This window comes from Chlorocebus sabaeus, chromosome 10 (genome assembly GCF_047675955.1).
Source record: "Chlorocebus sabaeus isolate Y175 chromosome 10, mChlSab1.0.hap1, whole genome shotgun sequence".
NCBI lineage: Eukaryota > Metazoa > Chordata > Mammalia > Primates > Cercopithecidae > Chlorocebus > Chlorocebus sabaeus.
In genome coordinates this window covers 94,142,803-94,170,056 of record NC_132913.1, presented here as the reverse complement: position 1 = coordinate 94,170,056, position 27,254 = coordinate 94,142,803, and the positions used below count along the sequence as shown (strand labels likewise).

At 37.9% G+C, this 27,254-nt stretch overlaps 1 protein-coding gene and 1 pseudogene across 1 annotated transcript in view; both read left to right on the top strand.

Annotated features, from left to right (window-relative positions):
* DYTN (dystrotelin) overlaps positions 1–27,254 on the top strand; it is a 68,289-nt gene that overhangs the window by 27,909 nt on the left and 13,126 nt on the right. The window contains exon 10 of the mRNA XM_038001673.2: positions 25,935–26,094. Coding sequence (XP_037857601.2) covers positions 25,935–26,094 — 160 coding nt within the window. The remainder of the gene's footprint in view (positions 1–25,934; positions 26,095–27,254) is intronic.
* Positions 1,001–21,302, top strand: LOC140712633 (vacuolar protein sorting-associated protein 26C-like; annotated as a pseudogene).

Here is a 27,254-nt window from a genome sequence, read left to right as displayed (position 1 = left end):
AACAGTCTTATTAAATATTTCAGGAAGTTCTTGAAAATATAGTTAAAAAGAAAATTAAAATGCTGAAAAATAACAGAAGTACTTCTCTTTGTAGCTAATTTAATTGTGAATTACCAAGAAACCCCAAGTAACTCTAGCAAAAATTACTAGAATTAATAGACTTCAAATGATGGCAGAAAAATAAAATAAATATATACAAAATTCTTCACTGTACTAGCAATAACCAGCTAGAAATTTTATAAAAATCTCATTCAAAATACATGTAAAAATTATTTTTAAAAGAAACTACAAAAAGTTTAACAAAAAAGATACAAGACTCAAATAAAAGTATAATATTTTATTGAGTACAGAAAACAAGTCCTGACCAAAAGGAAAAAATACCAAATTCCTAAATGAGAAGACTAGCATAAGAATGTACCTGCTCCAAAAATTAATAGTTGATTTTCGTTATTTGCTTCAATACTTACAAATTTACCTATTTGCAAAAATTTATTTGTAACCCTAAAATTAACACTCATGGTGCTTTTGCAGTATTTGCAGACGTGAGCAGAGTGGCAAAAAATTTTTGAGTTGCCTGATGCATATGTTCCCAGCTGAGGTCAAACCGGATAGTGCTCTGTGTCACTGTTTCAGCCCTCCTACTATAAGCAAGTGTCCTTTTTGTGTCTATTTTGTGTCACGATTTTTGCATATCTGTGCTTTTTGTTGGCAATTTTACTTTTGCAAATGGCCCCAAAGCATGGTACTAAATTGCTGTCTAGTATTCCTAAGTACAGCAAGGCTGCGATGTGTCTTGATGAAAAAATACACGTGTTACATAAGCTCATTCAAGTATGATTTATATTGCTGCTGACCTTGAATTTAATGCTAATGAATCAACAATATGTATTTTTAAAATGTCTTTATACAGAAACACATAAAACAAGATTGTGCATTGGTTGACAAAAATATTGTGGCCAGAGGCTTGTAGGAACCTAACTCTGTATTTCCTCTAGGAGCAATGGGTTCAGTATTTCCTAATTCAGTGTTCACGGTGGCCTTAAAGAGTGTAACTACTGTGAATAATGAGAATCTACTGTATTTAAATTAAATGCATTTCCAGATAGAATCACAATGTTTTCTAAATAGGATAAAATAATTTTGAAGGTATGTTGGAAGAATAGTTGTACAAGAATAATAAAATTATGAAACTGAAGAATAGTGAGAAGGGATGTTAATATCTGAAGAACAGATGTTAATACAACAGATATTAACACTTACTACAAAACTACTATGACCAAATAATATAGTATAAAATGGGACTGAACATGTAGGTCTAAGGATGAGAATACAAAATATAATAACTGATGTAAACATATATGGGAACCTAATATGTGATAAAGGTGATATTTCAATTCATGGAAAAACAATGCATAATTGGCTATCCATCTGAAAGGAAAATTGGCCCTTATTTTGCCCCATATACTTAAATAAATTCCAAATTGATTGAAATTTAAATGTAAAAAGAATTTAAAATAAATATTAGAGAAAAAGCAGAATATCTCCTAAGGAAGAGAGAAAAACAAAAAATTATGAAGGAATAAACAGATGTATATGATAGCATGCAATTTTAAACATTTTGCTATGGTAAATGATACTATAAACAAAATTAAAAATAAGCCCTAGACTTAGAAAAATATGTTTGGTAATAAGACAAATGATGCTATAAAAAGGGTCCCTGAAAATTGATAAGAAAAACTTGATGTGAGGCCAGAAGTGTTGGCTGCTGTGGAGAATTCAAAACAGGGACCTCCCTGGCCATCAAGATGGAAGAGCAAATAGTTTCTCATGCTGGAGAAATACTCTCCAGGGTGGTGGTCATATCTTGTAAGGATTCAGTCCCATGTCGAGTAATGTCTTTGACAACGGAAGGAATTGCAATCCCCCAGCTCAGTGCCAAAAGTGTGGGGTGTGTTTGAAGCTTTTTATAATTCCATTAAACCTATCCAGATTATCAACAGTGCCATAGAAAGCATGAAGCCAGGGAAATTTCTCAATGGCAAAACAAATTTATTTTGCATTTATTTTACCCTTCTATATGTGAAGGGTAACAAAGTTCTGTATGAGACTTATTATCAGACATTCAGTATACACTGTGCTGTGACGTGAGGTAGTCTCTGTTGACCAAGGACTTGACAAAGGCCAGTGAATTTACCATCCACTCTGCTCCTCAGGAGGGGAAGTTGACTCCAAGTCCTATGGACTTCACACATTATACCTGCAACCTTACAGAATATCAAAGAGAGAGCCTTGCTCTCCAGATTTCTCATTCGAGAACACCTCAACTCAATGAACTGTGTCATCGTGCAGCTGCTTACAGGAGAGCTGGTGGTAGAAAGGCCTGGGGCTGCAGCTGGTGCAGGTGGAGACCTGTGGGTGGGCAAAAAGCTATGCCCATGATGCCACAGAGATTCCGTATATTCAGATGGCCATGGGGACATTTGTAGGGGCCTCTCTGTCCCTATATACATGATCTTCTCCAGGTTGTTTACTGCCCTATGCGGAAGACCAACTTCAAAGTGGAATGTGAGGCCACCATTGACATGCATCTTCATGCTGACCACCTGGACTTCCCATTGCAGCTCTGCAGGATTCAGCCCAGGAGGAGGGAAGCTCAGAAAACAGGAGTGGCCTTGTGGATATCCCACTGGTTATCTTTTATGGGGGAACAAAAGCCAGCAGTATATACTTGTTTTTGTGATTATTCTGTATCAGAAATGAAATGGACTCCTTAAATTACAATTATTTTTCTTCCTCATTTCCTTGAGGCATCTACTTCCAACAGGCACCTTTAATCAGATTTTTCTTTGAAATTCAACAGAATTTCTTAATGCTATTTGCAAGATCATTTCACAGAAAACGTTTCCTATGACCTCCCCGTGTTTGTACCAAAAATGCACAGAAAACCTGTTGCGACAGCTGTTGGAGCTGTGCTGGAAAGTAAGATCATGGGGACAAAAGGAAACTTCTCTCTGACTCACTAATAATGAAAGTAGCTGGGCACTCCCCACAGCAAAGGGTCTGTGGCCAGGTGGCATTGCTTATGAGGTTTGTAGGTACCCTCCAAGGAAGAATGCAAAGTGGCGTCCACTGGAAATGTGTAGCTTTTTTTTCTTTTTTTTAACCACTCCATTTCTGTAGTTCTTTTTATAATATTTTTCACTATAACTTCAAAATTTTTAGGGAACTGAGAAAAAAGTGTCCCTTGCTCTCATAGGAGTAAGGGGATTTGGCTGGTGCTGGCGTGTTTCTGAACCCTCAAGAACATCATAAGAACTCATGCTGCCATCTTCTGGGAATATATTGACATGCAAAGTTATGTAAGAGGAAAAAATGAGTGTGTGCTCCTTTTGTTATTGGGAGGGTTCTGAATGGCAGGAGCCCCATGCCCAGGATGGGTTGGTGAAGGCCCCTCTCCTCAGGGTGGTACCAGGAAAATGTCCTTGACCTGATGAACTTGGCCTGCCCCTCACCCACCTGAGGGACCTGTTTTGGTCCAGGGTTTTTTGACTTGAAGCCAGTGTTTCCTCAGTCTCCCTTTGTGGTTCAAAGTCAATGATGAATCTGTTGCAAAGCATTTCTTACTTCAAACCCTATCATTGTTTTGTTGGTCCACAATGAACAGGATCTCAAAAATAAGCTATGCGACCAGGCTAAGTGGCTCATGCCGATAATCTCAGTACTTTGGGGGGCAGAAATGGGAGGATTGCTTGACCCCAGGAATTCGAGACCAGCCTGGGCAACATAAGGAGATACCGTCTCTACAGAAAAAACTAAAAATTATCTGGGCATGGTGGTGCATGCCTGTGGTTCCTGCTATTCAGGTGACTGAGATGGGAGGATTGCTTGAGCCCGGTAGGTCGAGGCTACAGTAAGCCGCGATTGCACTGCTGTACTCACTCCAGCCTGGGTGAAAATGTCTCAAAAATAATAAATAAATAAATAAATAAATAAGCCATGCTACTTTGCACAGTAATTGACCTTCCTTCATAGTCGCCCTTCTGGGCAGGCCTGGGCAAGGCAGGCTCAGGCTGAAGGCCTCCCAGGCTGTACTTCCATTGTCCTGTAACAGCATTTGGTGATCTGTAATGCTCCCTGCATTACATGCCTTCAATGCTGAGGGTAAACAAACCTGATTTAGGCACTGCTTTATCTTAGGACTTCACCAATTAAACTGATAAAACTTATTATCTGAGTCATTTGCAAGTTGCTTCCCAGAAAATACATTTCTGGTTTATAAATCTTCTCTTATGCTCATATGACATTAATAACTATCTGTATTTGATGATATGTTCAAACTGAGTAGCAGAAATAAAGAGGCCATACTTTCTAAGAAAAAAACTAAAAACTCAAGAAGAAAAAGAAAACGGGGAAGAAGAGGTGAGTGAAGAGGAAAATACACAAAATACATAAATAGGCAATCACAGAAGAAGAGTTCCAAATGGCCCTTAGACACCCAAAAAGATGCTCAACCTCTCTATTGGTTAGAAAAAAGGCAAATAGGCCAGGCTCATGCCTGTGATCCCAGAATTTTGGGAGGTTGAAAGTTCTGCCTCCCAAAGTTAAGGATGATCGCTTGAGGCCAGGAATTTGATACCAGCATGGGCAACATAGGGAGACCCCATCTCTATAAATAATTTTAAAATTAGCTGGGTGTTGTGGTGTGCACCTGTGGCCTCAGCTACGTGGGAGGCTGAGGTAGGAGGATCGCTTGAGTCCAGGGGGCCAGTGCTGTAGTGAGTCGTGATAGTGCCACTGCACTCCAGCCTGGGTGACAGAGCAAGACCCTATCTGAAACAGAAAAAAGAAAACTGCAACAATGACATATCATCGTTTTACCTTATTGAAAAGACAAAGATTAAAATGAATGGCAACATCCTTTGCTGGTGAGGAGGGAAGAATATAGATGCTCTTGAAATCTGGTAGAAGCACAAATGGCTACAGAATTTTCAGAAAATACAATGAAAAATATTTATTCAATAAATTTATTGAACGCTGTTCTAGGCACTTGGGCTACATCAATGAAGTAAAAGAGAGAAGGATTTCTGCTGTCTTGGAGCTTGCATCCTAGTCAGGACCAAACAAACGAAAATGGTATATAAGGGAATTATATCATACATTAAAATATTTAAGTATTAAAGTTTTAAAAAAGGAGAAGCAGATAAAAAAATAAAGACTTGGAGAGTTAGTAGCAAATTTAAATATGGTGGTTATAGTGGGCCTCAGTAAGAGGTGATATTTGATCAAAGTTTTGAAGGAAGTGAGGGAGTAAGTCATGCAGACATCTGAGAAAAGCACACTGCAAACTGAGGAGACAGCCAGCGCCAAGTGGGAGCATGCTTCGTATTAGGTTGGTGCAAAAGTAATTGCGGTTTTTGCCATTAACTTTAATGGATCCAAAGAACAGCAAGGGGGCTAGCATAGCTGAGTGGGATGAGGAAGGAGAGTAATAAGAGAAGAAATAAGGTGGGGTGCGGTGGCTCATGCCTGTAATCCAAGCACTTCAGGAGGCCAAGGTGGACAAATCACGTGGGGCCAGGAATTGGATACCAGCATGGCCAACATGGTAAAACCCCGTCTCTGCTGAAAATACAAAAATTAGCCAGGCATGGTGGCATGTACCAGTAATCCCAGCTACTTGGGAGGCTGAGGCAGGAGAATCACTTGAACCTGGGAGGCGGAGGTTGCGGTGAGCCAAGATAGAGCCACTGCACTCCAGCCTGGGTGACAGAGCAAGACTCCATCTCAAAAAGAAAAAGAAAAAAAAAAGAAAAAAGAAGAGGTGAGAAAGTAGGGGCAGATGGAAGGCCAATGTAAGGACCTGGGCTTTTCCTCTGGGGAAACATTGGAGGATTGTGGGTAGAGAATCTAACTGAGGTTTCGAAACTCTCAGTCTGGCTGCTGTGTTGAGAATAGACTAAAGAGGGCCAAGAGTTAAAAAGCAATGTTCTATAAACATTTTCCTAAATTTTTTCCAATATTTCTATTACAAATTTTAATTTAAAATTTCAATTTGTTTGGAATTTATTTTAGCAAGGGTCTAGCTTTACTTTTTTTCCTGGGGTGAAGAATTATGTGATCTTTTAGCCAATTATGTGATCTTTTTCCCACTTAATTAAAATGCCAGCTTTCTCATGTATTAGCTTCCCTTGTATACTTGGATTAATAGAACTTATATTCTCATCCTTAGATCTATGTGTCTATTCTTGCATTTGCACTAAATTATATTGTCATGGTCATTCTGTAGTAAGTAGAAGAATAAGATTGCCATCAACCAAGATGGGGAGGCTACAGGTGGAGAAGGTTTGTGGGGGAAATCAGGAGTCCAGTTTGGGACACACTAAGATTGAGAAGTCTCTGAGATGTCCCTGGGGAGATATTGACCAAGCAGCTGACTATTCATATCTGTAACTTGGAAAAAAGGGTCTGTACTGGAGATACCAATTTGGGGGTTGTTGGCATGTTAATGGTTTTTAAAGTCATGAGATTATATGAGATCACCAAAGAGAGAACGTAGAAGAGAAAGAGAAGAGGATCAAGGACTGAGCCCTGTGACACTCCCTTTACAAAGCTGCAGAGAAGAAGAAAAACCAGCAAGGGAGACTGAGAAAGAGTAAAGAATGGAGAGGGAAGAAAACCAAGAAAGTGAGGAATCCTGGAAGACAGATGAAGAAAGTGTTCAAGGATGAAGGCATGGTGTTCTACTGTCAAATGCTGCTGCTAGGTCAAATAAGAATTGATCTTTTCCCTTGAAAAGTCAGTGAATCCAGGAGGTGGATTAATTTGAAAAAAATTAACAAAATAGATAGACCACTGGCTAGACTAATAACGAAGAAAAGAAAGAATAATCAAATAGATACAATAAAAAATGAGAAAGGGGATACACTACCGATCCCACAGAAATACTATCTACCATCAGAGAATACTGTAAACACCTCTAGGCAAATAAACTAGAAAATCTAGAAAAAAATGGAAAAATTACTAGACACACATACCCTTCCCAAGACTAAACCAGGAAGAAGTCAAATCCCTAAATAGACCAATAACAAGTTCTTAAATTGAGGCAGTAATTAATAGCTTACCAACCAAAAAAGTCCAGGACTAGACAAATTCACAGCCGAATTCTACCAGAGGTACAAAGAGGAGCTGGTACCATTCCTTTGGAAACTATTCCAAACTATTGAAAAGCAGGGACTCCTCCTTAACTCATTTTATGAGGCCAGCATCATCCTGATACCAAAACCTGGCAGAGACAGGACAAAAAAAAAGAAAGAAAGAAAGAAAAATTCAGGCCGATATCCCTGATGAATATCAATGCAAAAATCCTCAATAAAATACTGGCAAACTGAATCCAGCAGCACATCGAAAAGCTTATCTACCACAATCAAGTTGACTTCATCCCTGGGATGCAAGGATGGTTCAACATACACAAAGCAATAAACATAATCCATCACATAAACAGAACCACTGACAAAAACCACATGATCATCTCAACAGATGCAGAAAAGGCCTTCAATAAAATCGAACATCGCTTCATGTTAAAAAACTCTCAATAAACTAGGTATTGATGGAATGTATCTCAAAATAATAAGAGCTATTTGTGACAAACCCACAGACAATATCATACTGAACGGGCAAAAGCTGGAAGCATTCCCTTTGAAAACTGGCACAAGACAAGGATGCCCCCTCTTACCACTCCTGTTCAACATAGTATTAGAAGTTCTGGCCAGGTCAATCAGACAAGAGAAAGAAATAAAGGGTATTCAGATAGGAAGAGAGGAAGTCAAATTGTCCCTGATTGCAGATGACATGATTCTGTATTTAGAAAACCCCATCATCTCAGCCCCAAAACTCCTTAAGCTGATAAGCAACCTCAGCAAAGTCTCATGATGCAAAATCAGTGTGCAAAAATCACAAGTATTCCTATACACTAACAATAGACAAGCAGAGAGCCAAATCATGAATGAACTCCTATTCACAATTGCTACAAAGAGAATAAAATACCTAGGAATACAGCTAACAAGAGATGTGAAGGACCTCTTCAAGGAGAACTACAAACCACTGCTCAAGGAAATAAGAGAGGACACAAATGGCAAAATATTCCATCCTCATGAATAGGAAGAACCAATATCATGAAAAGAGCCATACTGCCCAAAGTAATTTATAGATTCAAAGCTATTTACCTCAAACTACCATTGACATTCTTCACAGAATTAGAAAAAAACTACTTTAAATTTCATATGGAACCAAAAAAGAACCTATATACCCAAGACAGTCCTAAGCAAAAAGAACAAAGTTGGAGGCATCATGTGACCTGACTTCAAACTATATTACAAGGCTACAGTAACCAAAACAGCATGGTACTTGTACCAAAACAGACATATAGACCAATGGAACAGCACAGAGACCTTAGAAATAACACCACACATGCACAACCACCTGATCTTCCGCAAACTGGCAAAAATAAGCAATGGGGAAAGCATTCCCTATTTAATAAATGGTGCTGGGAGAACTGGCTAGCCATATGAAGAAAACTGAAACTAGATCCCTTCCTTACACCTTATACAAAAATTAACCCAAGATGGATTAAGGACTTAAATGTAAAACCTGAGTCATACATTTAAAGACTTAAATGTAAAACCCAGAACCATAAAAAGCCCTAGAAGAAAACCCAGGCAATACCACTCAGGACATAGGTATGGGCAAAGGCTTCAGGACAAAAATGCCAAAAGCAATTGTAACAAAAGCCAAAACTGACAAATGGGATCTTATTAAACTAAAGAGCTTCTGCACAGCAAAAGAAATTATCCTCAGAGTGAACAGGCAACCTACAGAATGGGAGAAATTTTTTGCAACCTACCCATCTGACAAAGGTCTAATATCCAGAATCTACAAGAAATTTAAACAAACTTACAAGAAAAAGAAAAGCCTCATCAAAAAGTGGGCAAAGGATATGAACAGATATTTCTCAAAAGATGACATTTATGCAGCCAACGAACATATGAAAAAAAGCTGAACTTGACTGATCATTAGAGAAATGCAAATCAAAACCACAATGAGATACCATCTCATGCCAATCAGAGTGGCGATGATTAAAAAGTCAAGAAACAATAGATGCTGCTGAGGCTGTGGAGAAACAGAACACTTTTACACTGTTGGTGGGAATGTAAGTTAGTTAAACCATTGTGGAAGACAGTGTGGCAATTCCTCAAGGATCTAGAACCCGAAATACCATTTGACCCAGCAATCCCATTACTGAGTATACACCCAAAGGAATATAAATCATTCTACTATAAAGACACATGCACACGTATTTTTATTACAGCACTATTTGCAATAGCAAAGACATGGAACCAACCCAAATGCCCATGAAAGATAGACTGGATAAAGAAAATGTCATACATATACACCATAGAATACTATGAATCTATAAAAAGGAATGAGATCATGTCCTTTGCAGGGACATGGATAAAGCAGGAAGCCATCATCCTCAGCAAACTAACACAGGAAGAGAAAACCAAATACCACATGTTCTCATTCATAGCTGGGAGTTGAACAATGAGAACACATGGACACGGAGAGGGAAACAGCACATAGTGGGGCCAGTTGTGGGGGTGGGGAGTGAGGGAAAGGAGAGCATTAGGACAAATAGGTAGTGCATACAGGGCTTAAAACCTAGATGACAGGCTGATAGGTGCAGCAAACCACCATGGCACACATATACCTATGTAACAAACCCGCACGTTCTGCACTTATATCCTGGAACTTAATTTTTTTTTCTTTAAAAAAAGAATTGACCTTTGAATTAACAATGAGGAGATCATTAATGACCTCCAAAAATAGCATCACAGGACAGTGGTAGTAGAAAAAGTCTGACTGGAGCCAGAGAGAAAGGGGAGCTGAGGAACTCAAGATACCAAATAAGAAAATCCCAGGATTTTTCACTGTGGTGGGAGCAAAGAGATAATGTAGGTGATAGGGCCACTGAGGTTAAGGTGGCATGTTGTTATGATGGTAAAAGTAACAGCGTAGCTTTTTTGTATAAATTTATGGACTACAAGTGTAATTTTATTACATGGCTATATAGTAGAGTGGTCAAGTTAGGGCTTTTAAGGTATTCATTACCTGAAAAACATACATTATTCCCATTAAGTAATTTATCATCATCTACCCCCTTTCCATCCCCTCATTCTTCTGAGTCTCCGTTGTCTGTAATTCCACACTCTATGTTCATGTGTGCACATTTAGCTCCCACTTATGAGTGAGAACGTGTCATATTTGACTTTCTGTGTGAGTTTTTCAGTTAATGGCCTCCAGTTCCATATATGTTGATGCAAAAGACATGATTTCATTCCTTTTTATCACTGAACAGTATTCCTTCATGTATATATACCACATTTTTGTTATCCAGTAATCCAGGAAAGTAATAGCATGTTTGAGGGAATGAATTCATAGAGAGAAAAACTGATGAACTGGTACAACAGGGGAGAATTATTGGAGCAATGTCATTCAGCAAAGAGGGGGTGGGATACACATGTAGAAGGATTGACTTTAGAATAGTGTATTTACTAGATAATAAAATATACACAAGATTTGGCCCTTGGAGTACAGGACAATAAGCCAGAAACAACCTAAGTGTCCCTTCGTAGAAAAGTGGTGGAATATGTATGATTACAAACATTCTGCAGAACATGATGAATCCACTTAAAAGAACAAGTTTTAGCTGCTATCTACTATACTAGAAGGAATTCACCATCATGCATCAGAGAAAAAAGCAAGTAGCAGAATAATGTGTGTGGAATGATTTCCTTGTTTTTTAAGAAACAAATTTAAAATACATATTGATGTTTGTAAATATCTGAGTACAGAAAATGGTATGTGTATGATATTGTTTGGCTGTCTCCCCACCCAAATCCCATCTTGAATTGTAACTCCCATAATCCCCAGGTGTTGTGGGAGGGACCTAGTGGGAGGTAATTGACTCATGGGGGCAGGTTTTTCCCATGCTGTTCTCATAAAAGTGAGTAAGTCTCATAAGAGATGATGGTTTTATAAAGGGCAGTTCCCCTGCACAAACTCTTGCCTGCTGCTATGTAAGATGTGCTTTTGCTCCTCTGTTGTCTTCTGCCATGATTATGAGGCCTCCCCAGCCATGTGGAACTGTGAGTCCATCAAACTTCTTTTTCTTTATAAATTACCCCATCTTGGGTATTTCTTCATAGCAGTATGAAAACTGACTAACAGCAGTGTATGACTGACCATGCTGGCACTCTGATCTCAGACTTTCAGCCTCTAGAACTGTGAGAAAATAAATGCCAGTTGCTTACACCACCCAGTCTATTTGTTACGGCATCCTGAGCAAATGAAGACAGAGCAGAACAATACCAAGATATTAAAATGATCTCAGATGGGGTAGGAATAGAGTGTGTCATTCAGAAGATTTGTTACAAAGAAATTGTGGGTCACCCTATTCTTCTACCCCAAAATGCACACCCGGTATAATTACGTATATCACAGAATAGTCATGTCTTTCCCTATGTTCTCATTGTGTCTTGTAGAAAGTATAATGTTATGCTTAAAATGATTGTATATTTATCTGTTCTTTAGATGTGAATTATCTGGGATTAGGAGTTCTCTGCTTTTTTGTTTTATATCTGCCATAACTTGAGATGATGTTTAAAAATAATTTTTGAATAAAGGAATGAAACCAAATGGAATTATATAACATAGAATATACCTGACCTTAAACTAGTCTGATGTATTATATGTTCTTTCGATTTGACGTGATAAACACATACCTACATTTATAGCCCCTAATGTCTGACCTGAACGAGATGACCCAGGGGATTTTCTGCCGTCACCCCTGAATTCTTTGCATTCTCATGTCTAGATTGTCAAGGAGAAGGGAAAATTGAATTTTTATTTCTTATTTATTTATTTATTTATTTATTTATTTATTTATTTATTATTATTATACTTTAAGTTGTAGGGTACATGTGCATAACGTGCAGGTTTGTTACATATGTATACTTGTGCCATGTTGGTGTGCTGCACCCATCCACTCGTCATTTACATCAGATATAACTCCCAATGCAATCCCTCCCCCCTCCCCCCTCCCCATGATAGGCCCCGGTGTGTGATGTTCCCCTTCCCAAGTCCAAGTGAATTTTTATTTCTATTATTGGCTACTTGACTCTCTGTCAACAAAATTGTCTGGAAAAGAACACAGAAAGAAAAGTTGGCCTACTTTATTGCTATTGTGGGGGTGGGTGAGTAAAACCTTCAATATCTGACCTACATTTTCTAAAAAGGCTTTCCTCAATGTCATGCCTGATAATTAAAAGTTGCTACAACTTTCTTATAAAACTTGGTAATAGGGGCTCCATTCAGTACAAGAGTTCTAAAGGAACAGCGGATGTAAGGCCAACTAGACCAATGGAAACAGCAGCCACAGGTGCCTCCAAGCCTACACCTGTACCTGAAAGAATGTCTCGGGGTCAGCAAACTGAGGATAGCAACCCACACTACCAGGTGAGTCCAAAACGGAAAGGAACTGCTGCTAAAGCACAAATAATCTGGACCATTTTGTAGCGAGGTTCAGTGAACCATTCCCCAGTTTGGGGATTCTTTGAAGATGTTCATATGACCAAGGAAATATCTAAAACCTTCTTTCACCGAGTAACTTTTTATCTCAAATCACAAAGTGCTATACATTTATTATAGAAAGTTTCAAAAAGTCAAAAGAGAACAAAGAACAAAATTAAAATGGCAAATAATCCATTATTACCCCACTGTCAATATATTGGTATACTTCCTTTCCTATAAACATTTTTAAATTAGTTTAGACTATACTGTAAAATGTATTCATTATATAGTTCTCTATAGTTAGATTATGAGCATTTTCCATTGTCATTATAATTCTTCAAAAAACATCTTAATGGTTATATAATTTTTATTTAAATAAGTATAATATGATTTAACTCCACTGTTGTTGATATTTGGATTATTTCTAATTTTTGCTATAATATAAAACTTCACTATTAAAATTCTTATACATTGTTCTTTGTACACAGATCTCCAATTATTTCCTTAGGATACATTTCTAAAGTGAATCACAAGAATGAAAAGTGTGAACATTTTTAAGGCTCTTCATGCTTATTGCAAAATTGCCTTTTAGAAAGGAATACCAAGTTAGGGTTCCAGTGAACGTAGCACTTTTCTCACGAGATCCTTGCTAATATTGACTATTACCTTGTTTTAATTTTTGATAATTTTTATCACCAGAATATATTTAATTTGCTTTAATTTGCATTTCTCTGACTCACAGTGAAAAGAAGCTTTTCCCCACATAGTGTATGAGGCAATTGTCTTTTTTCCTCTATCAGCATCTGCTGCCATTTTTACTGATGAATCAGCTTGATTTATCAATGTATTTAAACTTTTTATATTTTGACTGGAGAAGTCTTTCTTCCTAGTTATTTCCTTTTAGTCTTATTGATAATATAACTTCCTACATATAAACTCTCAATTCTTATAAAAGCATTAGTCTTTTTTTTTTTTTTTTTCCTCTCGAGATGGAGTCTCGCTCTGTCACCCAGGCTGGAGCACAGGGGCACTATCTCGGCTCACTGCAACCTCTGCTTCCCCCAAGTGGTTATCCTGCCTCAGCCTCTCGAGTAGCTGGGATTCCAGGCACTCACAACCACACCCAGCTAATTTTTGCATTTTTAGTAGAGACGGGGTTTCACCGTGTTGGCCAGGCTGGTCTTGAACTCTTGACCTTACGTGATCCACCCGCCTCAGCGTCCCAAAGTGCTGGGATTACAGGTGTGAGCCACCATGCTCAGCCTAAAAACATCAGTCTCTTTCTTTTTCTTTGTAATTTCTTACACAGTTTTGTGCTGGGAAAAATTTATCCATTAAGAAATCAAAGGACTCTAGCTGTATTTTATTTTAACATGATTTGATTATCTTGACACATAGCTTTTAAATCTATCTGGTTTTTATGCTGATGCATAATAACAGGTAAGATAAGAGAGTCCCCTAGTCCTTTTTACTTGAATAAATCCTTTCCTTTTTAATTTCTGTGATGGTTCCTGTAGTATATACCAAAATGTTTATCATTTTAGAATGTGTTTTAATGCTATCTATTCAGCCTAATTGCTTTTCATTTTATTTTTACATAAAAACAGCATTATTTGAATTATTCTAGCTTTCTGATAGCCATTAACATAAAGCAAATTTTCCCTTTTTATTTCATTTTGTTAACCAATTTACTGAGATACAATTGACATGCAAAAAGCTGTACATGCTCGGGTGCAGTGACTCACACCTGTAATCCCAGCACTTTGGGAGGCTGAAGTGGGCAGATCACTTGAGCTCAGGAGTTCAAGACTGGTTTGGCCAATGTGGTGAAACCCCATCTTTACTAAAAATACAAAAAGTTAGCCAGGCATGGTGGCACACTCCTGTAATCCCAGCTACTTGGGAGGTTGAGGCAGGAGAATCGCTTGAACCTGGGAGGCAGAGGCTGCAGTGAGCCTAGATCACACCATTGCACTCCAGCCTGGGTGACAGAGCGAGTCCCTGTCTTAATAAGTAAATACATAAATACCATTTAATCAGTTTTTTTTTTTTTTTAAAGAAAAAGAAAGCTGTCCATATTTAATGTATACTACTTGATGAGTTTGGGGATAAATATGCACCTGTGAAACCACCACCATCAAGGTCATAAACAACTCACCTCCTAAAGTTTCCTCCCTTTATCATTATTATAATTAATTTGTACGTGTGGTAAGAACGCTACGAGAGCTAATCTCTGAGCAAATTTTAAGTATACAATATACAATGTTGTTATAGGCACTGCTGTTTAGTAGACCTCCAGAACTTATCTTGCATAACTGAAGCTTTATACCCATTAACCATTTTCTCCCTTTTTATTTTTATATTTTTACATATTAGCTATTGTAACACAATTATTCCTTTTTAAAAATTTTAAGTTCTGGGATACATGTGCTGAACGTGCAGATATACATGTGCCATGGTGCTTTGCTGCACCTATCAACCCGTCATCTAGGTTTTAAGCCCCACATGCATTAACTATTCATCCTAATGCTCTCCCTCCCCTTGCCCCCAACCCCCAGAAAGGCCCCAGTGTGTGATGTTCCCCTCCCTGTGTCCATGTGTTCTCATTGTTCAACTCCCACTTATGAGTGAGAACATGCAGTGTTTGGTTTTCTGTTCCTGTGTTAGTTTGCTGAGGATGATGGTTTCCAGCTTCATCCATGCCCCTGCAAAGAAGATGAACTCATTCTTTTTTATGACTGCATAATATTACATAGTGTATATATGCCACATTTTCTTTATCCAGTCTGTCATTGATGGGCATTTGGGTTGGTTCCAAGTCTTTGCTATTGTGAATAGTGCTGCATTAAACATATGTGTGCATGTGTTTTTATATTAGAATGATTTATAATCCTTTGGGTTTATACCCAGTAATGGGATTGCTGGGTCAAATGATATTTCTGGTTCTTGATCCTTGAGGAATTGCCACATTGCCTTTCACAATGGTTGAACTAATTTACACTCCCACCAAGTGTAAAAGCGTTCCTATTTCTCCACAACCTTACCAGCTTCTGTTGTTTCCAGACTTTTTACCAATCGTCTTTCTAACCGGCTTGAGATGGTATCTCATTGTGGTTTTGATTTGCATTTCTCTAATGACCAGTGATGATGAGCTATTTTTCATATATATATATATATATTTTTTGCCATATAAACATCTTCTTTTGAGAAGTGTCTGTTCATATCCTTTGCCCACTTTTTGATGGGGTTAACACAATTATTCTTCTAAAAGAATCTTGAAATCATTTGTAAGGTGCCCAAAATTAATCCTATTAGTATTTTGATTAGCTTTGCATTAAACCTGTATGTTGATATGGAAACATATTTTATCTTTGTGATATTTACCTACAGCATCACTTAATCCCCTTGGAAATTTAATTGTTAGTCTAAAGAGGGTCAGCTCTTTAGAAATTAGGAAAAAAACCTTGTATAGAGAGTAAAAAATTCAATCTCCATAGTTGACCAAAAAGCAGCCATCAATTAAGAAAGCGTTCAAGCTCGATATCAAACACCTAAAAAAATCCCAAACATATTTTTTCAAGTGTTTTTCTGTCTCTCAGTAAAAGGTTATATATAGCTGATTTCCTGTTATATTGTGATAATATTGTGAGTAGGGGCTTTTCCCATTGTATTTTTTTCTTAATTATTGACGACGATATTTTGGAAAGCTATGATTCTGCAAAGAGAAATTTTTGTGAATGAACTCTTTTAGAAACTCAAATATTGGTTTATTTTGAACGTCTTGCTTCCAGGTAGACAATCACACAATTTGAAAAAATATATATTTAAATATATTTAAATATCAATGTATCAAATATAATTATATATATATTTTAAAATATATATATGTCTTTTTCCCTCCAACATTAAAACCTCTCATTTCTATTTCAGGTCTTTATTCCTGAAAAACTCCACATCTTTCAGAGCAATGATAGATAATTCAAGAGATAATGGGGCAATTAGATAATTCAGAGATAATGGGTCAACTATTTTTAATGAGAGTAGATTTAGTAGGGGCATTTCTCTAGTGCTTCTCCATTAGATATTACAGTTTTAGTTGTTGGCTTGAGATGGTTTTTAACGTGGAGGAAGTGTTTTTTCTTGTCCTCATTTTTAAAACTTTTTTGGGGGAAATGTTTTGATCTACTTATTTAAAATCTGTTTTCAGCACCAACTGAAATTTTCAAACATTTTTTTCTTATTGGAAGTATTGTGTTAATAGAGTACATGATAGTAAACATTTCTGGCATTGCTGCAACTAAAATCTATACTTGTTTGTAGATTATTCTTTAAATGTCCTTTAAATTTTGTTTTCTATTTAGAATTGCAACATTTATGAATCAGAATATCTCCCCACTCCATCTTATCTGCATCAGGTTTGAGCATTTTTTATGGCTACATTAAACAACTGAGTCATATTTCATCTTTTATTGTGTTTGAAATAATTTATCTAACATGGAACTGTTTATTTCTTTAACAATTGCTAATATTCAAGAGTAAAGCCCTGGGCACTGGAGGCTTTATAATAGTTTGTAAACTTTTTATTTGTTCAAACCTAATAGTTTCTTCATGCTTTCTTCAGTCAACTTTGATAATTTAATTTTCTTGAAGGAAAATCTTTATCAAGATTTTCAAAATAATTAGTTAAGAAAAATATTTTAAGTGTATCATTTTATTTATTTTTCAAATCTTCAAATATCTATTTTAATTCAACTCAAATATGCTCAACTTTTACTCCCAGAAATCAAGTCATTTTTTTCCTAAGGATCATTTTTGTTTCTAAGTATCTGCTAAGAAAATCTATAATATCCTCAAAATACACAACTACTGGTCAGCCTTTGGTCTATTTAATATGCCCAATTGCATAATTTTTCTTGAAGAGCAGAGTAGACCAGATAATTTGGATGTTTGTAAGGATAAAATCTATTGTAAGTTGTCTATCCATGTAAGAACTATAAATTAACTGCAACAGTAGTGTGCTGGTGTACACAATTATAATATAAATTATATTGCTCCTTTGTGGCATGTATTAGAAGACTCAATAGTGATGTCCTTAAGAAGACAAAAAACCTATTCTCATTTACATATGGCTGAGCAACATGAATTTTCTTTAATCTGTTGTCCCAAAAGAATAGGTAACTCTAACCACAACAATACGTGCCACTTCTGATATGCAACCAATGAACTGTGTTGTTTATCACGTTAGTGGACAAAGTTCAGCTTTGAGGGGACCATTTGTAAGACAGATTCCTTTCAACCCTGACATATTTGAACTACTCCAGTGTCCATAGATATGAAGTCTCTGCCCAAGACTTCTGATTGTAACTTACAGATAAGGCTTCCTTCTGCCCATAGGGCCTTAACTTGCCAACTTAGTATCATAAGATCTTAGGTTATTTAAAAAAAAATCAGAGAACTGGCCAGGCGCGGTGGCTCACACCTGTAAGCCCAGCACTTTGGGAGGCCAGGGCGGGCAGATCACAAGGTCAGGAGTTTGAGACCAGCCTGGCCAACGTGGTGAAACCCCATCTCTACTAAAAATACAAAAATTAGCTGGGTATGGTGGCATACACCTATAGTCCCAGCTACTTGGGAGGCTGAGGCAGGAGAATCACTTGAACCCAGGAGGCAGAGGTTGCAGTGAGCCAACACCGTGCCACTGCACTCCAGCCTGGGTGACAGAGCGAGACTCCGTCTCAAAAATGAAAAATAGAAGAACCAATGCATGCATGTGTAAGTAAAATGTTCAGAAACTTTAAAAGGGAAGAGATAAGAAAGAAATATTCTCACTTATAAGTGGGAGCTTGGGAGCTAAATGATGAGAACACATGGTCACATAGAGGGGAATGACACACACTGAAACCTACCGGAGGGTGGAGGGTGGGAGGAGGGAGAGGATCAGGAAAAATACTAAGTGGATACATACTAGGTGGATACTAAGCTTAATATCTGGGTGATGAAATAATCTGTACAACAACCCCCATGACAGACATTTACCTATGTAACAAACCTGCACATCCTGCACATGTACCCCTGAACTCAAAATGCAAGTTTTTTAAAAAAAGAAAAATAAGATGAGGGAGATAACTTAAAATATCCCAGTGAAGTTTTTTCATCAAAGGGATTAGAAATGCTATCTTTTTTTAAGTGTACATTCTGCAAATACTTTAGCATGTTTTCAGTCAGCTGTTTATTTGCCCTCACATGTGTAACTCCACTTGTAAACTTTCCTGCAATCATCATCAGTACAGTCTGAGCTTAAGAAAGGTCTTCGGAATATGGTCATCTGTAAAAGTCATCAGAGAAAAACTAGAGTTTCCATACTGCAGTCAAGTGTGGGTGGAGAGTAAGTCTTGTGACCATCCAGTGACAAGTGGCCTCTGCAGCCACCTGTGTGTGATGTTTGCTTGGGCCTGTCTGCATTTTACTCATCAGCTCATGTAGACTGGGACACCTGGAGACACCCCTCATGGGACACCTGCCAAGACACAGGCATCATGCTAGAGTGCACGACAGAGAACTGGACCGACATATGAAGACAAATAAGGAGCTACTGTATTTCCTGCTTCAAACAAAAGAGGAAGGAAAACCATTTTCACAATGCAGGCTTTTCCTCACTGTAACTAACATCCATTTGTTCAGAGGGAAGAAATTTAAAGCGATTTTGCTCCTTTATTTCACTTTTCTTTTACTTCCCTCTCACCTTCATTTTTAAAGTTGTTACATCCTATCTTAGGTATATAACATATTTTTATTTAAAAATGCACTTCATAGAAATAAGACATGAATCTGTTTGATGTATAAGATGTTAAAATATTATAGATACATCTGAGGTCCCTTTCAACCATAATTCTCAATTCAGGTCCAGTCCCTAATTCTCCAGAGATAATCTGTTTGAAGTATAACTTTGCAGATCTTTTTCTATGAATTTTCAAGTGTGTTTGTGTGTATGTGTGTGTGCACACACACCTGCCCAAAGGGACAAATGGATAGTGTCTATTAAACTTAAAACCCAAGAATCTTGCACATGTGCACAAGGAGGCACATACAGCTATGTTTACTGCAGCATGGCTTTTCATTTTGAAAATTTTGAAATATTGGAAACAGCTTATGCTTTCATTGAGAATAACTAAATAAACCATAGTATCTATTCCATGGATATACCATCATTTGCACTAACCTGAAATGCTTCTCAATTGCAGAAAATATGTACCATATAATATTGGTGCAAGAAATTCTTTTAAAGATTTTCTTCATATTAATAATACACATTAAATCACTGAATTATTTTATTTGAGAATTTTAAGGTATTTCATTGTTCTCCCTAAGTGTTAGAACACATAAATAAGTTTATAGCATATGTATACACCTTTCCTACTCTATCTCCACCATATATAGAGAATGAATAGAGGTAAAAAATGGCTTATGAGAGTATAGTCATTTTACAAAGCCATGATATTCTGCAATTGTTATTTAAATTGTAATTATTTTAAATGTAATATAAAGTTCACTGATTCAAAGACTATGCTATGCATGTGGAAACTGTTTAAGTATTTGTGGTTTTTTTTTCCGAGACAGAGTCTCGCTCTGTCGCCCAGGCTGGAATGCAGTGGCACGGTCGCGGCTCACTGCAAGCTTCACCGCCCGGGTTCATGCCATTCTCCTGCCTCAGCCTCCCAAGTAGCTGGGACTACAGGCGCGCGGCATCACGCCCGGCTAATTTTTTGTATTTTTAGTAGAGACGGGGTTTCACTGTGTTAGCCCGGATGGTTTCGATCTCCTGACCTCGTGATCCGCCCGTCTCGGCCTCCCAAAGTGCTGGGATTAAGGCGTGAGCCACCGCGCCCGGCCTGTTTAAGTATTTGAATGAAGAGGCAATGACACATTTCACTCAAAGGGACTGGAAAGGGCACACACCAACCAGAGAATGTGACTTGAAGTCTGTATATAGCTCAGTTTCTTCTTCCTGCTACTGCCCTTTTGCTCTTTCAGGCTGTGCCTGTGGAACAATGTTCCTAAAATGGCCAGCCCCTCTTCAGATCATTTGCAGGGATGGGAGAAGGCTGCAGATTGTAGCCACAGCTGTTTATAAATGGAGTGTAATGAAATCCAATCTTTCATCCAGACATGTGGGAGCCAAGGGCTGGAACATGGTGCCCCAGGAGCCTGGGCCAGACTGGGTCAGGTCAGTACTTGCCCTGGGGTTGCAGGGCGCAGAGTGTGATGTAAGAGACAAGGTTTGGTGGGGAAATCCTAAGTGACAACCAAGTTGACCATTATTCATTCAAAACACTTGGTGGATTTGAAAAGAAATGATGACTCTAGTGCACACGCAGATAGCAAGCAAAGGAAAGACAAGACAGTGAGAGTTAAAGGTAGGTGATAGAAGTAAGAGACTTCGAAAGCTAAGGGAAAGAAAGTGACCCAACTGCTTCTTGTAGATGCCTTTGGGGAAGAAGACATTCAGGGTAGCAACTTAACTTGAACAAAAGACTAATGTGATATTATTTCTAAAACATAAAACTGTTTTAATTTCTTTTGTGAAATTAGATATGCAGCTGTACTTTGAGTGTATAAACATCGGCATCATCATACATGAATGTAAACCCAAACAGCAGTCACTTTTTGAAATAGATTGAATTTCTTTGAAAAACATCATTATCATGTTCTTATACTGGATTTTTAGGAATGTGGGTTAAATTCAAACCAAAAACTTATTTTCTTATTTCTTCCTTCTCTAGACCATGGTCAGCACTAGGAATGAACTGTCGAGGACTCATGAATCTATTAATGCTCTCCACAGGGAAAGAAGGTAGGAGGCACACGAATATGTGCAAATACCGACCGCAGAGAGAAATCCACAGCATTTCCTTTGCTTTTATAGAAAAATTTTCTACAAAAATTTTACCTTTTTTTTTTTTTTAATTTGGGAGAAAATTTTAAGCGAAGAAATCCTGTGATTCCAATATGAAAGTAAAAGGGAGCTTTGACTCTATTTGAGCAGTTAAGCATAATAAAAATCACCAGGCTAAGTTCTGACTTTTGATTGCCTGATTTTATTCCTTAGAATTTGGTTAAGCACTTTTAGTGAAGTATTGATTCTTGTGTGTATCTTGTGTTATGTATGTGTTTTACCTACTTCTAAAGAAATTAGTTCTTGTTATCCAACAGCATCTAACGTTCTACTAGGGTTATTAGGCTGAATGGAAACTGTTTATCATCTTCTGATTGTGTCTTAAGGAACTAATCATTTCTTGAGCTCTTAGCTCCTGCTGTTATTCCTTTAGAAGATAGAATTCCTGGTTCCCCAGTAAGAAGCTTCCCCTGAGGGAAGAACTTTGTTTTCAGGCACAATACTTAATATCCAGTAGACGTCCAATAAACTAGCAATTCTATGTATGTATGTATGATGAGATATGCTTCCTAATCTAAATGTACAGAATATATAAAACATTTTCTAAATTCTGTGATAACTCATGAAAAGGAGTTCAATAAACACTTTTAAAGTATCAAAATAATTTAAATCTTAAAAGTAGTTTTAATATTTTTCATGGAATAAGAAAAAGAAATTAGAAAACATTTTTAAAGTAGTAAAGCAATAGAAAGGCTATATTAAAATTGAAAATATAGAAATAAAGGCAAATTTTAAAATTTAGTTTAACTTAGTTCTTAAAATGATTATTTAAAATGAATTATTTTAAACTAAATATTCCCTTTGCTATAATCCATGTCTACTATCTACACCATTTGTATCCTACCAAAGTATTTATCACTACAAAGTGTACCAAAGTGTAAGGCTGATTATTGAATGAAATATGACATGAAGCTCTTTGTTCCTGCCTATACCATCATTTTTATCAATAATTTGGATGAAACTGTAGAGAGCCCAATTCTCAAATGCGTGTGTGACATGATACCAAAACCCCTAGGTAATCTAAACTGAATTACAGTCTTGGATCACTGAGATTTAATAGACTGGAACAGTGAGGTAGTTAATAAAGACCAAATTTTAAGGGATTAAAGGAAAATCCCACAATTGCAGGCCCATGTGCACAAGTAGTGTGAAAAAGACCTGTGATATATATGATAGTTAACTGCAAGTTCAGTGATAGCCAATTATGCCACTGATTATTTTAAAAGCAACAGTCTCAGACACATGAACAGAAAGAGTACTATTAAATTACTGGTTTTCTATTATTAATCTACACTGTGCTAGGTAAATTTACTAGTCCGATCTTACACTGCTATGAAGAAATACCTGAGACTGGGTAATTTATAAAGCAAAGAGGTTTAATTGACTCACAGTTCCACATTGCTGGAGAGGCCTCAGGAAACTTACAATCATGGTGGAAGGCAAAGGGGAAGCAAGCAACTTCTTCACAGGGTGGCAGAACAGAGTGAGTGCAAGCGGGGGAAATGCCAGATGCTTATAAAACCATGAGATCTCGTGAGACTCACTCACTATCATGAGAACAGCATGGGGGAGACTGCGCCCATGATTTAATTACCTTCACCTGGTCCTGCCCTTGACACGTGGGGATTATGGGGATTACAATTCAAGATGAAATTTGGGTGGGGACACAGCCAAACCACATCAGTAACGGACAAAGTAAGTAACATTTCACTGCTTTGGGCATGATTAGCTTGCCCAGGGAGTATTTGTGTTCCATTTGAACAGTTAATACATGGGAGATTCAAGCTGCTTAGCCCCCACCAGAAAGCAGAAATACACGTAAAAAGTATAGAAAGGCAGATTTCAAATTGTTTGAAAGGAATTATTTCTTAGATAACCTGAACTGTTTGTTGTGAGTAGATAATTGCCTGGAAAGTCCTGGGCTCCCAGTTGATGAAGATACTGGCACCATGTGAATTGTATTTACTAGAAACAACCTGTAAGCATCTCTTCTTTAAAAAGATGCAGAAGGAGAAAAGCACTGGATTTCTGGCAGAGTCCCACCTTCTTCCACCTGGATTGTGGAAGGATAGGGATGCGTGTCTTCTAGTTGTCCAGGCCTGGTGGATGGGCCAGAGAGGAGGAAGTGGACACGGGTGGTGGACATTAAGAAAAGAGAGAGCCTGACATCATTAGTGGTCATAATAAGCACAATACTTTGGGTCCAGAGAACACCATCTAGACAGGCTGTCTGAGAATGTTTCTTTGTTGCTGGCTGTGTAAAACCCCTGGGCTGACTCCTTTCTGAGAAACCCACATAAAGATACACCTGAAACTCCAATTACGAGCAAGGATTTTAGAGTCAGACTCCTGTTTCACCTGAGTATGACTGTCTGGAAGTTAGAGGGCTATCTTTCAGAGATGCCTGCTTTGCATGGGAGCCCAAACTAAATTTTAAGACCTCCCCAAGCTCTATGCAATTAGGAATTTTGCAGGTTCTAACACTGAGACATGTTGCATTTCATACCAGACAGCCAATTTCCACAAATTCCACAAATATGCTAACAGCAGTGATCAGATAAAACTACTTTATTTAGACAATTTTAGTTGTAAACCTACTATATGACAGGAACTATTTTAGGCCTGGTGCAGAAGACATGGCAACACACACACACACACACACACACATATGCAAAGTTGCCAGAATAAAAAGACAATAAGCAATTAAATAGGAAGTAGAGTAGGTAATATATAAGTAAAATAATAAGTAAAGCCTGTAGTATGTCACAGTGTATGGCTGCCTAGAAGTTTGAAGGCTGGACTCTTCAGGCTTTGTAGTAATTAGACATGGCAGAATGCTACAGAGACAAATAAAGAAGGGAAGAGTTTGGCCATGCTGGAGGAGAGGCTGGGGTTGTCGTTTGTGTATTCAAATAGGGCAGTCAGAGAATGCCTCACTGAAAAGGCGCCTTGTGAGCAAAGACTTGAAGAAGGTGGGGAAGGGAACTGAGCAATGACCTGGAGAAGAAAGAGCGTCCAGGCAGAGGGAGTGGAAGAGCAACTCTAAGTGGGGAACAGGCCTGGGGTGTTCAAAAAGGAGCCAGGAGCTCCATATGGCCACAGGGGAGTGAATAAGCCGGAAAGCAAGAGATGAGTTCAGAGAGGGAAGGGGGCGTCTGTGCCATCTTTGTGGGGCTTGTCCACCTCTGTAAGGACTTCTGTTTACTTTAAATGAAGAGGGAGCCCCTGGTGGGTTCTGAGCAGAAGAGCAGCATAGCCTGCCTTTTGTTTTAAAGAATTGCCCTGATTACCCTGACGACTTGGTTCATATTTTTTTAGAGACAGCGTCTCACTCTGTCAGCCAGGCTGGAGAGCAGTGGTGCAATTATAGCTCACTGTAACCTCTAACTCCTGGGCTCAAGTGATCCCCCTGCCTCAGCTTTCCAAGTAGCTGTGACTACAGGTGCCACCACACTCAGCTAATTTTTTTTTTTTTGTGTGTGTGTGTGTGTGTGTGTAGATGAGGTCTTGCTATGCTATGTTGCCCAGGCTGGTCTCAATTTCCTGGCCTCAAGGGATACCCCAACTTGGCCTCCTAAAGCACTAAGATAACACACACACACACACACACACACACACACACACACGAGTGAGCACACTCAGCTTCTTAGTTCGTTCTTAAACCAATGAACAACTAGACAAAAAGAGAAGCCAAAGCAGATCTATAATCCATGAACTGCAATATTCTTCCTCCCCTGTGTTCCTGGTGAAGTGTTGGGTGTTTAGTCATGATAGGTGTACTATCATTCTGAATGGAGTCTTTCTAGACAAAAGGATAATGTATAAAGTCAATATTCCTATTTAAGTAGCCAGTAGAGGCAAGCTGTCAAAGGAATCTATAATATGCCTGGTGAGTTTTCTGAAATACTTCTAAAGCCAGTGGAATGCTTAGTGGAATCATATCCATAATACACACAAAGGCAGCTGCACATGGTGAACAAACAGTGTCAACAATATTGATCAATGTGAGATAACAGTTGAGGCACAGGGTTTCCCAATAGCCGGGCATGGTGGCAGGTGCCTGTAATCCCAGCTACTCAGGAGGCTGAGGCAGGAAAATTACTTGAACCCAAGAGGCAGAGGTTGCAGTGAACCAAGATCGCGCCACTGCATTCTCCAGCCTGGGTGACAGAGTGGGGCTCTACCTCAAAAAACAAACAAACAAACAAACAAACAAACAAAAACCACACAGTTGAGACACAGGGTTTTCCAGCATCTTTTTCCACTGGAAAAAGGACTGGAATACATCTTACCAGGACTCTAATTAGTGTGCTGGCCTCTTGCCCTTCCAAACCACTCAAATCTGTTCTCTTTTCAGGCTCCTTAAAAAACAGTTAAACCAATACAAAGACAAGTTGCAAGCTATATACACCTCCCAGGAAGAAAGAAGTTGCCGATTTGAAACAAAGATTTACAAGCTCAAAACCAACCAGGATAGTCTGTGGAGCAAGCTCCAGCAGATAAGACGGGACCTACAGGTATAAAATGTGAGAGACACTGGCCATCTGGACCGCCTGAAGTCTAACCTTGAGTCCTTCAGCCAAGGGAGGAGCTTCCCACCTTACTTTGATCAGCCTCTTCTCCCCGTACCCTGACCTCCCACTTCCTCATCCAGGCTATATTCTATCCCTCCATGAAGGTAGTGCCATTGAAAGACAACAGGATCTGTAATATTTATAAACAATAGACTTTGGGGCAAAGTGATTCTTTATAGCATCGGTTTTTTAACCTTTTGATCTCAGGATCCCTGTACATTCTTAGAAATATTTGAGAATCCGGAGAGGATTTTGGTTCTGTGGTTATATCTGTTTGTATTGATATTGATTGTCATAGATATAACCACAGAAACAAAATGAAAATGAATTAGTGAAAATTAAATTAATAATAAAATACATAATAAAATTACGGAAAATCAAAACTGAGTTGTTAAATAAATTAAATAAGTAATAAAATTAATGCAAATTAAAACTGAGAAGTTAAAATGTATTCACTAATGAAAACATAAAAATGATAAACCCATTAAATATACAGATAAAATTTTGAAACAATATGTTTTTCTAAAAACCTTAGAAGAGTGGCACTGCTTTATATTTTCCACAAATCTCTTTAACTAGCTGGCTTAATAAAAGACAGCTGAAATTTTGTAACCACCTCAGCAATCAATCTGCTGCAATGGGTTTCAGTTGAAGTGTCTGAAGAAATCAGGCTTCACCCAGATTTGCAGTTGAAAAAGAGAGAACTATATTAATAGCCTTTCAGATACCGAGGCTTACTTCTCTTCAACACTACACTAAGACATGGTGACATTTATGACAGCTTCTTAAAGGAGACTTTAATCTAAAACTATATTTATGTCACACTGTTTCATTAAAATCCAGTGTTCTTACACAGTCTTTGAGTGGGTCTCCTAGCCTGCATGATTGTGTAACATTATACACGGATCATTTGGAAAATATTGGTTCGCTGAGCTATGCTGAATGTCCTAATGCTCATCCATTTTATTATACAGGATCTAAACAATTCACGTTCATTAACGTCACTACCAATCTCACTAAAAAATTGCGCAAGAATTGGAAAGCTATAAAGCTCATAGTGGTAGGATGCAAGTTTTCCAAAATTCTAATTTTTGTTTGAAAGC